The following is a 13,680-nucleotide window of genomic DNA, read 5'->3' as shown; positions in this document are numbered from 1 at the left end:
TATATATATATGTGTGTGTGTGTGTGTGTGTGTGTGTGTATGTGTGTGTGTATATATATACATACATATATACACATATATATGTATATGTACATATACATATATATATTTATTTATAATTTTTTATTATGTTACGTTAGTCACCATATATACTAGTTTTTGATGTAAGGTTCCATGATTCATTACTTGCGTATAACACCCAGTGCACCATGCAATATGTGCCCTCCTTAATACCCATCACAGGCCTATCCCAATCCCCCAAACCCCTCCCCTCTGAAGCCCTCAGTTTGTTTCCCAGAGTCCATAGTCTCTCATGGTTCATTCCCCCTTCTGTTTAACCCCCCCATTCTTCCCTTCCTTCTCCTACCAATCTCCCTGTTCTTTCTTACGTTCCATCAATGAGTGAAACCATATAATTGTCTTTCTCTGCTTGACTTATTTCACTTAGCATTATCTCCTCCAGTCCCATCTGTGTTGCTGCAAATGTTGGGTAATTGTTCTTTCTGATGACTGAGTAATATTCCGTTGTATAAACGGACCACATCTTCTTTATCCATTCGTCTGTTGAAGGGCATCTCGGCTCCTTCCACAGCTTAGCTATTGTGGATAATGCTGCTATGAACATTGGGGTGCATATGGCCCTTCTCTTCACTACGTCTGTGTCTTTGGGGTAAATACCCAGTAGTGCGATGGCTGGATCATAGGGTAGCTCAATTTTTTTTTTAAAGATTTTATTTATTTATTCGACAGAGATAGAGATAGCCAGCGAGAGAGGGAACACAAGCAGGGGGAGTGGGAGAGGAAGAAGCAGGCTCATAGCGGAAGAGCCTGATGTGGGGCTCGATCCCATAACGCCGGGATCACGCCCTGAGCCGAAGGCAGACGCTTAACTGCTGTGCCACCCAGGCGCCCCTGGGTGGCTCAATTTTTAACTTTTTAAGGGACCTCCACACTGTTTTCCAGAGTGGCTGTACCAACTTGCATTCCCACCAGCAGTGTAAGAGGGATCCCCTTTCTCCACATCCTCTCCAACATTTGTTGTTTCCTGCCTTGTCAATTTTTGCCATTCTAACTGGCGTAAGGTGGTATCTCAATGTGGTTTTGATTTGAATGTCCCTGATGGCTAATGATGTTGAACATTTTTTCATGCGTCTGTTAGCCATTTGTATGTCTTCATTGGAAAAGTGTCTGTTCATATCTTCTGCCTATTTTTTGATTTATTTGTTTCTCATGTATTGAGTTTGAGAAGTTCTTTGTAGATCTTGGATACCAGTCTTTTATCTGTAGTGTCATTTGCAAATATCTTCTCCCATTCTGTGGGCTGCCTCTTTGATTTTTTGACTGTTTCCTTAGTTTTTTTGACCGTTTCCTTAGTTTTTTTGACTTTAAAAAGAAGCTTTTTATCTTGATGAAGTCCCACAAGTTCATTTTTTCTTTTGTTTCTCTTGCCTTTGGAGATGTGTCATGAAAAAAGTTGCTGTGGCCGATGTCAAAGAGGTTGCTGCCTATGTTCTCCTCTAGGATTTTGATGGATTCCTGTCTCACATTGAGGTCTTTTATCCATTTGGAGTTTATCTTTGTGTATGGTGTGAGAGAGTGGTCTTTTGCATGTAGCTGTCCAATTTTCCCAGCACCATTTATTGAAGAGACTTTTTTCCACTGGATGTTTTTTCCTGCTTTATCAAATATTAGTTGCCCAAAGAGCCGAGGGTCCATTTCTGGGCTCTCTATTCTGTTCCATTGGTCTATGTGTCTGTTTTTGTGCCAGTACCATGCTGTCTTTGTGATCACAGCTTTGTAGTACAGCTCGAAATCCGGCATTGTGATGCCCCCAGCTTTGTTTTTCCTTTTCAACAATTCCTTGGCAATATGGGGCCTTTTCTGGTTCCACACAAATTTAAGGGCTGTTTGTTCCAGTTCTTTGAAAAATGTCATTGGTATTTTGATTGGGATGGCACTGAAAGTGTAGATTGCTCTGGGTAGCATAGACATTTTAACTATGTTAATTCTTCCGATCCATGAGCATGGAATATTTTTCCATCTTTTGTGTCTTCAGTGTCTTTCAAGAGTGATTTGTAGTTTCTAGAATATAGATCCTTTACGTCTCTGGTTAAGTTAATTCCGAGATAACGTATGATTTTTGGTGCTATTGTAAATGGAATGGATTCCCTAATTTCTCTTTCTTCAGTCTCATTGTTCGTGTATAGAAATGCAACTGATTTCTGAGCATTGATTTTGTATCCTGCCACATTTCTGAATTGCTCTATAAGTTCTAGTAATTTTGGGTTTTCCATATAGAGTATCATGTCATCTGCGAAGAGAGACAGTTTGACTTCTTCTTTGCCGATTTGGATACCTTTTATCCCTTTTTGTTGTCTGATTGTTGTTGCAAGGACTTCTATGTTGAATAATAATGGCGGAGTGGGCATCCTTGTCGTGTTCCTGATCTTAAGGGAAAGTCTTTCAGCTTTTCCCCGTTGAGAATGATATTCGCCATAGGCTTTTCATAGATGGTTTTTATGAAATTGAGGAATGTACCCTCTATCCTTACACTCTGGAGGGTTTTAACCAAGAAAGGATGCTGTATTTTGTCAAATGCCTTTTCTGCATCAATTGAGAGGATCACATGGTTCTTGACTCTTTTCTTGTTGATATGATCTATCACACTGATCAATTTGTGAATGTTGAACCATCCTTGCATCCCTGGGATTAATCCCACTTGGTCATGATGGATAATCCTTTTAATGTACTGTTGGGTCCTATTAGCTAGGATCTTGTTGAGAATTTTGGCATCCATGTTCATCAGGGATATTGGTCTGTAATTCTCCTTTTTAATGGGGTCTTTGCCTGGTTTTGGGATCAAGGTGATGCTGGCCTCATAGAATGAGTTTGGTAGTTTTCCTTCTGTTTCTGTTTTTTGAAACAGCTTCAGGAGAACAGGTATTATTTCTTCTTAGAATGTTTGGCAGAATTCCCTGGGGAATCTGTCTGGCCCTGGACTCTTGTTTTTGGGGAGGTTTTGGATCACTGCTTCAATCTCTTCATAATTTATCGGTCTGTTTAAATCAATTTCTTCCTGTTTCAGTCTTGGTAGTTTATAGGTTTCCAGGAAGGCATCCATTTCTTCCAGGTTGTTTAATTTATTGCCATAAAGCTGTTGATAAAAGTTTCTATTGATCCTTCCTATTTCCTTGGTGTTGGTTGTGACCTCTCCCCTTTCATTCATAATTTTATTAATTTGGGTCCTTTCTCTATTCTTTTGAATAAGCCTGGCTAGTGGCTTGTCAATCTTATTTATTCTTTCAAAGAACCAGCTTCTAGTTCTGTTGATCTGCTCTACTGTGCTCCTGGTTTCTAATTCATTGATCTCTGCTCTAATCTCAATCACCTGCCTTCTCGTGCATTGGTTAGGCCTGTTCTTCTGTTCCAGCTCCAGCTTCTTGAGGTGAGAATATAAAAACTGCATTTTAGATTTTTCTATTCTTTTGAGTGAGGCTTGGATGGCTATGTATTTTCCCCTTAGGACTGTCTTTGCAGTGTCCTGTAGGTTTTGGACCGATGTGTTTTCATTCTTGTTGGTCTCCATAAATTGTTTAATCTCCTTAATTCCCTGGGTTACCCAATCATTCTTGAGCAGGATGGTTCTTAGTTTCCAAGTGTTAGAGTTTCTTCCAAATTTTTCCTTGTGATTGAGTTCCAGTTTCAAAGCATTGTGGTCCGAGAATATGCAGGGAATAATCTCAGTCTTTTCGTATTGGTTGAGACCTGTTTTGTGACTCAGTATATGGTCTATTCTGGAGAAAGTTCCATGTACTATCCTTTGGATTTTAGATGGTTTCGAGTCTCCTGTACGTGTGGCCCAGGGGTGAGTCCGCTGGGGTGACTGCCTGCCAGACCATCGTCAGCGGTCCTCTGTGCAACAAGAGGGACTTGCAGACGTCGAGCATCTTTGTTTTTTGTCTAATGACAGTACGGGTTTAATGTTAGTAACTTGCTGTAAACATTAACAGAGAAGACGGGCAGGGTAGCAAGATGTGGTTTCTCATGGAAAGTTAAAGTAGGTTCAAATGAACCGCTGTCAGACCTATCAGAAGCTAAGCTATTTGTGGAAGGAGGGGAGAGGGAAGCATCATGAGGGGACGAGAAACCTCCGAGAGGACTGTGTGACCACATTAAACTGTCGGGGACACGTGGTTTGTGTCTGTCATGAAGTCAGTCTTCCCTTGGCTCCGTGCTGGTGTCTGCAGCGTGGACGGGCTCCTGCTCCTTTCCCTGCATCTCGGAGCGCGTGGGCGTGTCTGCGTTTACAAGTGATTTGCTGTTCACTTGGACTCTAGAGCGACTACTTATGAAGATGCTGAATGATGGCCGTGTCCAGTATCTGAAAAGCTTTCCAAGGCTTTGTGTTACCCAAAGGTTAACCGAATTATCGACAGAAGAATCTGCGGCCCCTCTGGGCCCGGGTTCCTTGAATGCCCGGCTATCCCCTACCTGTGCAGACCTTGTTTCTCAGACTTTCTGCACGGAGGGTGTCCCGCAGCCGCACCCAGCATCTAGCCTGTGCCCGGGCACACGGCAGGGCTTCAGCCCCAGTCGCTCCTGACTCTGGTCTCGCCCCGCCTGTTCCCTCTGCCTGGAACGTCCTTTCCATGTGCTCACGCCATGTCGGCCGTGCACCTTCCCTAGAGACCCCTGCTCTGTCCCGTGGCCTCTCTTCCGAGGCCGGGGCCCCCTGCCTGCTCCCTTTGACAGCATTCTCTCCCCCCCCAGGCAGGGACACTGGCTGGTAACGTGTGAGGTGACGAATGTTTTAGGCCCTTGGGAACATCATGTGCCTACTGATCTGTTGAGGCTGCTGTCTTGGTCCCTCCTGTCACCGATAATGACCATTTTGTTGTACGTAGGTAACCCGTGATCTCTTTTCTCCCGTGTGGCCGCTGCAGTCAGACAGCGATAGGAAAGGGATGGCTGCCAGTCAGGTTGACTCGGGGCTGTTTTACTGCACTGGAGCGAGGTAGAAAATATAATGCTGTTGTCCTCAGAACTTTGTTAACTATGGGCTTCTGGATTGAAAATTCAGTGCCATTTTACGAAAAGAATACCCGATTCTAAAGACCATTTTTGTATGGTTGATAAAAACACCTCATAGAAATAGTTTTCTGAAACGGTTACATTGAAGGATTCTCTGGGTCTCTGGGGAATTTTGCTGGGGCTTTATCGCTCCCACAGTGTGCATGTCTGGCCAGTGGAGGACGTGCCCTCCAGGCTTGATCACGCCCTCCCTTCAGTGTTTCCTTCTACTTGTCGGAGAATGACCATGACCTTGGTGTCAATGCAGTCATGTTCAAGTTCAGCCAGTCCCCGCTTCTATTTTGTATCCCGCGTTGCTGGGCTTGGCAGAGGGTGGCCCCCTTGACGTGTGAGCTACAGAGTTCGCCTTGGTGAGGCTACTGGCTTAGTCTGTGGCCAGCTGCTGTGAGCTGGGGTCTCCTCCGAAACCCGTGCCCGCGCCCAGCTCGGCCGTGGCCCACCCGACCCGTAGGGCATGGTTCGCCCTCCACATAGCAAGAACTGTAGTACATCAAAATGTTTTTTATTTGAGACACAAAAATGCAAAATTGCTGAGATATCAAACGTTTCCCGATTGGCTACAATACTGCCACTATGTACAAAAGATCTGATGATCCATGTGCACACATATAAAAATACAGTATGCCTCACTATGTACAGTACATGTGCAAAATGTATGGCATTCGGACATGATACGGAATTGATTTCAGGGGTGCAAACAGCAAATACAAAGGCATCATGGTTTTCTTTTAAAAAACAACATAAAGGCAATACATGAATGGACCCCCGATTGCCATAATTTTTTTTATTAAGCTAGTGCTTTAGTAAGCGGGGCTCTGTAGGTTGGTATCTTTCTCCTTGTTTTCATAAAGTGAGATGCTGAGACATAATGTGACCATGAAAATAAGAAGAGAAACACCTATCACGCTGTGTTTCTATTGCAAGCAAGAAAAAAGGAAACTAATCTGCACTTAGGAAGAAACTCTATTACTACTGAATATGTATTATTCTTAAACCAACAAAACAAATCTATACTATTTTACATGAAAACAAGAGAAATATCTACATCTTTGTGAAAATTATAACCTTAAATGGATAATACCTTTTTTGGGACTGACTGTTGAGATCTCGTTAGTCTCAAATTTTAAATAAAAAGTGCCTCCTTTTGGCAAAAACTTGGCAATGCCTTTGGTTCCTTTTAAAGCAAGTTTGCATTACTATTGGTTACTTGAGGTTAAGTACTTTTGGTAGATACTAAACCCTTTCCTAAATGCTCCCTCCTCCTCCCCAGTCAGCAAGTTTCCTTACAGCATAACGTCGAGAGGTAATCGTTACGGGTCTCGGTGATTCTACGAACTTGGTTAAAGCTTTGTCTTAGTCGTTGGCACAAAGCTCTGTTGACCGTGACCGGCTGCGTCGATGATGGGCAAGGACCTGTGTTGATTCCAGACAGCACCTTTGGCCTGAGACTGCCGTCCTGTTGTCACGGAAGGGTGACCGGTCCCGAGTCACAGAGCCATGTGTTAGAGCGGAGGGAGGAGCGCGCTTTCGTAAACACGTGCAGCTTCTGACGTCCAGGCCTCGAATCCGAGATGGTGGGTCGGAAGCCCTGCGGTGACGCAGGGACTTCTCGGATACTGCAAGGAAGGGTCAGGGGGGAGTACACGTGGGCCTCTTTGTGGTCCTGCAGGCACAGTCACTTCACAAATAAAAAGGGTGGCCTGCCGACCCGCGCGGGGGCAGGGTGGGAGCTGGGGCAAAGAAGGGCCGCGTCCTGCTCTTTCCAGTTGTGACGGCGGCCCCTTAGATGCGCCGAAGTGCGGGTCGGACGCTCAGCGAGCACCCAGACCTGCCCCCGTGAGCTGTGCTCCTCCGCGGAGCTGACCTGCCAGTTGACGCGCTTGGCTCACCGGGGCTCCTCCTGTGGCCTCCAGGGCAGTGGACGGTTCGGTACGCTGCTTGGTGGCCCGGCGTCAGGATGTGTGTGTGCGGAGAGGGGGGACAAAGCGTGGAGGGTTCCGTGTGAATCTGGAGCAACGGGCCGTCCCTCTCTAAAGTGACGGCCGGCAGGGGCCTGACGGGGTGCGGGCGCGCCTGTTTGTAGACGGGAGAGGGACTGTCCCAGCCCTCGTGGGGACAGCTGCTCGGCCAGCCGCCGCCTCCGGTTTCAGCGAGGGAACTCTGAACGGGCGCCAAAGAAAGCGAGGGGCCTGGAATGATCTGGGGGTGAGGGCAGACGAAGCCTGGGTCCACTCTGGTGACCAAACGGGTGACGCGCTCCGGGCACATCACTCGGGGCCGCTGGCCGCACAGTTTCGGGCGTGACTCAGCTGTCAGCTGGCAGCAGCCCGCGGGGCCGCACAGCCTGCCTTCGGGAATCGCACTTGCTAAACCAGTCAGTTACGTGGATCACAGACCGGGTAGTTTTTAAAAAGGAAACTTAAATAGGATCTCTCTAGTATTATAAAAATAGTCCTATAAAACAGAGTATCTGCGCAAGAAATCCCACGGAAGGAGAACCTGTCTAGGTACAAGTATGTGGCAAATGCTGTACAGTAGATCGCACAACCCAGGAAGAGCGCCGGCACCCCCTCCCCCCGCCCCCCCCCCCCCAATGCGCTGCAGGGGCTCCTTGGACACGCGCTGCCGAAACGTAGGCGGGGACCCCAGGCCCTAGACTCGCACAGCCTGGAGGAGCTCTGGCACGACTCTCCGTTCATCCCGCCCCCGAGGACGTGAGCCGGTACCTGCATACCCTAGAGAGGCAAGCTTGATGCCGCGGTGCTTCAGGAATATTCTGGGAGGTCAGGCTGGACGGGAGAGAGCGCATGGCCAGGAGCTGCTTGTTTCCTTGGCGGTATGATGTTCTGCAAGAGATGGGACACACTCGCACGTCTACACTACACGCACGCGTCCTAGCCATCCTGCCCTGTGCTCTCGTGGCCGTGATGATAAAGGTAGTCCTCCGTGGTGCACACCTTTCCCGTCGCTGACCCTGTGTACAGCGGGTCTGGTCAGAGGGGCCTTGATGACAGCGTCGTCTTTGGTCACGTCACCTGCTGCACACGTGTGTGTCCTGCCTCGACCTCGAACACGGAGCTGGGACCCTGGACGGTGGTCCTCATGCCACACGTGCCCAGCCTGCTGCCCCAGCCAGGACGGGGGGCCCGGCGGAATGGTGCCAGTGGGGGGCTGGTGGAGTTCGCGTCGGGAGGCTCCTTGCCTTCCCTTTCGAGGAAGCCCCGTAGCCCGGGTTTGAAGGCAGGTGCGAAGCGGGTATTTCAGCAATTCCTAGTCAAAGCAGGCAGGCCGGCTAGTGGGGTGGCACTGTCTGCACGGAAGCGTGTATCTTTGGAGAGCACCCTTCCTGTGGCATGTTTGAGACCTTATTTTGAAAAAGCAACGGGGAGAGCCGAGGGCTAGGAAACCATCCGGGTACACAACTCAGGATGGGGGAAGCAAAGTCCGTGAGAGTCAACAGTGCTAGCCGGTCCCCTGCCTTCTACAGTCCCCCTGATATCTGGTGCTCACTTAAGCCATTTCATTCTGAGTGAGGGCGGTGCTCACTGCCCACGTGTGGAGCAGGGACGCCCCTGCCACAAACCCACAGCCAAGGCCACCCCCAGACAAGTACCTGCCCAAGTCATCAGCCCTGTCCCCAGAGACAGGCCCTTCCGGAAGCGACAGACTGGGCCGCGCGTCCCGCCCGGGATGACATACTCTTGGTGTTCTGCTGAACCAGGTGACTGGATTCCAGGGGCTGGATTACCAGTTTCTAAACACAAACTGCTCCCTCGGACCACACTGAGCATAACCGCTTCTGCCCTGAACCCTTCAGAAGTCTCTCAAGCTGGGAAATGCCAGTTAGCAGAGGGCTCCAGTGTTCTGGGCAGCTGAATACTAGAAAAACAAACTTTCCTTAGATGCAGTAAAATCTACAAACCAAAATAAAGATTTGAAATAAGATCAGCTCTTAGGCAAAGCACAAACCCAGCAGTGATGCCCAAATTCTTTCCAAATAATGGGTCAGGTCGGCTCCTACAAGGCCCTGGGGGACTACTGCCAGCTAAGGACCCAGAGAAAGTGACCTGCCCCTGGGTGTGCATGGAGTGAGGAGTAGAGCAGGATAATATTATTGAACAAACACCTCATGCTTTTTGGGAAGATTTCAGGGTGGGTTTGTTTTTTTTTTCTTCAGTTATTTACATTTTGTCATGACCTTAAATGACTAGCTTGAAATAATTTTGTAAGTCCTGTGATAGTTGGCATTTTAGAAAATTCTTAGGAAACTACTCAGCAAATGTGTGATAACTTTTCTATATAAAACGACTAGTAAAACCTCCAGTTTTTCCCTCTTCGGCTTGATAACCTATTGAGAGCTCGGGTATGACATCCAGTTACAAGCCTGTAAAATGACCGTCAGGGAAAACGGCAGAGAAGAGGGGGCCAGAGCTGGGGCCTGGCGGCCAGCCCACTCAGATTCTCACCCGGAGCCCCTGCAGGAACGTTCGGGGGGCTCCCGGCACACTTCTCCTCTGCCCTCTCTTTGCAACTCAACAGCTCAGAAGGATACTTTACACTAAAGCCTTCCTTGGTTCTTTGAGATGGATCTGGTTACCTGAAATCAGCATTTCTTTAAATATGGAAATACACATGGCTCAAGTACTCTAGAAATAGTCATTAAAACAAGTAGGACCACTGGATACCCAATTCCTTACCCCATTGCAGGCTGTACATATCACAATGTCAGAGTGTACATACAAATGTCTAATATACACATCAAAATCCATCTAATCAACCCCAAGGTTGCTAACAGAATTTTCAGTGTTCTCAAGATACGTGGACTTCGTACAGTGGGTGGTTTATGACAGTATTTTGGAGACGTTGTCTGGTGACGGTGAAAGATCTTCCACTGAAATTTAAATTTGGGAAGCTACGGTAAGATTCCCCAAATCACAGACTAAACACAGAAAAACGATGTTGGTTTCCAAATGGAAGTGGAAGTCTGCAGCTGGAAGCTGGCTCAGAACGGGCGTCCCCCGCCGTCTCTGCCGCCGGGGCTGGGCTCTGGCCACTTCGAGGACAAACCGCATGCAGGGACCGCGCACCTCCCGCCACCGGCACTCGCGCTGGAGTGGCGTGGTCTGCCTTGTATGTGGGTCTTAAGGTGACCACAGAGGCGTAAATGTAGTTCAGTTGATGACCAGAGAATCCTCGCGTCGCTGTCCTGCACACGCCACTCTTCCGTAGGTCCGTATCTATCCGTTCTTTGCCGAAGTCTGGAGAAACGGGTGAGTCTTCTTCGACCAGTGATTTTTCAGAAGGCCCTGTACTAGGTTAAATTGTAGAAATTCACTGCCGGGCTCAGTGAAATGTTTTCACACTCGGTTTCCAGGCTGTGACCACCTATCCGTTCTTCCTGTGACAACATACTGTCATTGCAACAACGCAACTATGGCTCTGTCTCTAAAAACCGACCTCTTAGAATGATCTTCCTCTTCTTAAACGTCATGAACGCGGAAGAGAAATCTGTGATGTTAGTCCCATGGCAACGGCAGGTCTTGCGGGTCTAGGAAGTCAGCGGAGAACATGCTAGGAGCAGTTGTGCTGAGGGGAGTGAGTCCTGACGTGTTGGGCATGGTAATGTCCAGCCACTCCATGTTGTCCAAGTTGGAGTCCGAAAGGTCCAGGGACAGACAGGGGGTACTGGCAGCAAACTGGGCCTCAGAAGTCTCCATGGGGGAGTGTGAGTGATCCAGCACACTCGAGTGACTCAGCAGATCATTCTGGAGGTCCTCGATCAGAGAGAAGGGCTCTCTGTCTTCAGTGCTGCTTTGTAGTGGAGCCATTTCGTTGGCTGAAGGTAAAGTTCCATCCAGGAAAGCTTCTAGCTGGTTCTCTAAGCTGGCGGATAAACTGCTCATGGGTTCTAAGGAGATGGGTGGTGCCATCTGGACTTGGGGTGGTGGCCGGGACACCACTGTGTTGACCGGCATTGTGGTGATGCTGGCTGTCACTGGTCTCATTTTGGAAATAGGCGAAGGCTCTTCTTTTATAGGGAGGGAAATCTCTGTGCAAAAGAATCGAAGTGATCAGTAAGTAACGATTAACTACTCTTTAAACGTTTCTATTAATTACCAGGACAGTTGTTTCACTCTCTAGCGAGGACTCAGACACAGTCCATCGTAGGGGTGGGGGGAAGAGAATGCTATAGGTCAGGTATGGTTCTCGGTAACCTAGAGGACAATGGCTCATTTTAGTTAAATAAACATTCAAGCTTATAACCTCCTGATACGCTTACTGTCCTTTTTAGTAAGAGTGGTAAGCATTACAAGCAGTTATATGCTACTAGGTAGGAGTCAGTGGTTTTGAGTATTTGATCTTTGGGTCCTTGTTCTCAGTTACTTCAGGCTTCAGGCAGGGTCTTGTGGACAGGCCATCATGGTGGTCGCCACCCTTAAAGTGAAAATGTGTGTCCCCCATGTGTGCAGACACGAAGTCCATTCTGAATATCATGAAAGATCTAATTATATGCTTTTTCCTATTATCGTTATACTTGAACTGTGTGCCCAGCCATATATGTTCTGCATAAAGTTCTAAAGAGATACAATGCTGTCTTCTTTTATTCCCGAATTAAAGCACATGGCTCCTTTGACCTTCTTTACCTAATTTTTCTGACTTTTTTTGTCATTTTCTGAGTTTACCTAAAATCTTGAAGATCTGGCAAATGTCTTCATAAGCACTAATTACGTGTTTTTCTTTGCTAGCTCAGGGAGAACAAGAATGCACCCTCTAGCTGCCAGAGCTCATTTAGATCGGTTTATTTGAATGAGAGTTTCTTTTTACTTTCTTATGGGTACCTGACTGGTTCCATTTCTATGCGAATATGGGAGGAGAAATGGATTTGCTAAGAGCTGTGGGAACTCCGTGACTGGGATGCAGAAGGAAGTGAAAGCACTTACGCTCTGACTCCTGTGTGTGAACTGTCAACTGTGTCGACCATGTGGACTGATTCCTCTCCCTGCGTGTTCTTGCGTACAGCTGCTTGCTTGTTGTTTTCTGTAGTCAGCTCTAGACTTGTTCTCAGAGCTCACAGGGCTAGGTAACCAGCCTCAGAATCAACTCTTTACATCTCTGCTTTCAATATCACTGCCACTAATTCACAATAAAATAATATACCCCCTGGATACTTTGCCATTAAAAAAAAAATTCCTTGTAGAAAATGAGTTATTTGATGACGTCACATTTTAATTTCTAAATTTAGGCTGTAAAAATTACTCCCTTTAATCATTTAGAAAGTCTTTACTTTCACCAGATTTGGCAAAAAAAAAAAAAAAAAAAAAAGCTATGAAATGTGTGTCTTTTTATTTCCATAGCGTAGATATATCATAAGTTATTTTGCGAGGCCAATGTAGTTCTTAGAAAAAAAATCTATCTGCACATGTAGACCTATAGTTAAGCATCAAGGATTTCCTTGTGTCTTCAAACCCAAATAGTACCTGCTATGAACGGAGAGATTTTGACCAATGTCTAAAAATCTGAATAAAACTCCTTTCATCAAGGTAACTTAAGAGTACTTTATTCCAAAATAGCATTTTCAATTTAAAAATACTGATTTTTTTGCTTATTCATTGCATTTTTTTTATTTTTTTAATTAATTTTTTATTATGTTAGTCACCATACAGTACATCCCTGGTTTCTGATGTAAAGTTCGATGATTCATTAGTTGCGTATAACACCCAGTGCACCATGCAATACGTGCCCTCCTTACTACCCATCACCGGCCTATCCCATTCCCTCACCCCCCTCCCCTCTGAAGCCCTCAGTTTGTTTCTCAGAGTCCACAGTCTCTCATGCTTCATTCCCCCTTCTGATTTTTATACTTATTTTGAAAGATACATTTGCTGAGGTAGAGATATCCTTGATTTTGTGTGTGTGTGTGTGTGAATATCCCTTATCCCTTAAGATGATACACTATAAAGTCTAAGATTAATTATATGTAGAAAGTGCTTTAAAATTGCCTTTAAATTTCCCCTAAGTTGCTAGAGCCTGGACCGGGGAAATTGGCTGTTACAGCACCAGTGTGCGCAGTGGAGCGCATGGGTCTCGTCACAGTCGTCTGTGTGTGGGCCAGGTTTTGAAGTCTTTCAACGTGGAGTTTAAATTTGGCTCTACTTGGCTGTTTTGAGATGGTCTGTTGTTTTCAGAAGGCATAGATCTATGGATAAATCTAACATTACGTTATTGTTTGAAGCTGTGAAACAGTGACTTTCCCTTTATTTATAAGTTGTTTTAATGTCCTAATTGAACAGATTGAAAACAGTAAACTTTGTTGGAATTAGAAAACGTTTCTCACTACTCCAACGTAGGCCGTGAGCGCTAAAGGAGAATGTTCATAAACTTGGCATAAAAGGTTACTCGGCCGGGGTGTGATGTGACTTGTGACCTACCTCCGCTCTTAATGAGGATATCAAAGAGGTCGTCCATCTGCTGACTGTGCGCATTGGAAATCTGCAACAGAGGAGAACAGAAATTAGCCTTCTTTCGTACGGGCGCGGAAGCATCATACAATTGGGAGCGCTAAGCGTCCGTACAGAACGTCTAGTTCTA

General features: G+C 46.4%; 1 protein-coding gene across 17 annotated transcripts in view; it reads right to left on the bottom strand.

The window, feature by feature from the left end:
- Positions 1 to 5,577: 5,577 nt before the first annotated feature.
- MRTFB (myocardin related transcription factor B) overlaps positions 5,578 to 13,680 on the bottom strand; it is a 270,940-nt gene continuing 262,837 nt past the window's right edge. For all 17 annotated transcript variants that reach the window (XM_057315559.1, XM_057315562.1, XM_057315558.1 and 14 more), the window contains 2 exons: positions 13,521 to 13,581; positions 5,578 to 11,140 (listed from right to left, as the gene is read on the bottom strand). In XM_057315559.1, coding sequence (XP_057171542.1) covers positions 10,608 to 11,140; positions 13,521 to 13,581 — 594 coding nt within the window. In that variant the 3' untranslated portion in view covers positions 5,578 to 10,607. The remainder of the gene's footprint in view (positions 11,141 to 13,520; positions 13,582 to 13,680) is intronic.

Source organism: Ursus arctos, unplaced genomic scaffold (genome assembly GCF_023065955.2).
Source record: "Ursus arctos isolate Adak ecotype North America unplaced genomic scaffold, UrsArc2.0 scaffold_2, whole genome shotgun sequence".
Lineage (NCBI taxonomy): Eukaryota > Metazoa > Chordata > Mammalia > Carnivora > Ursidae > Ursus > Ursus arctos.
Note: the sequence above shows the minus strand (reverse complement) of the source record. Positions and strands in the feature narration are given on the sequence as shown.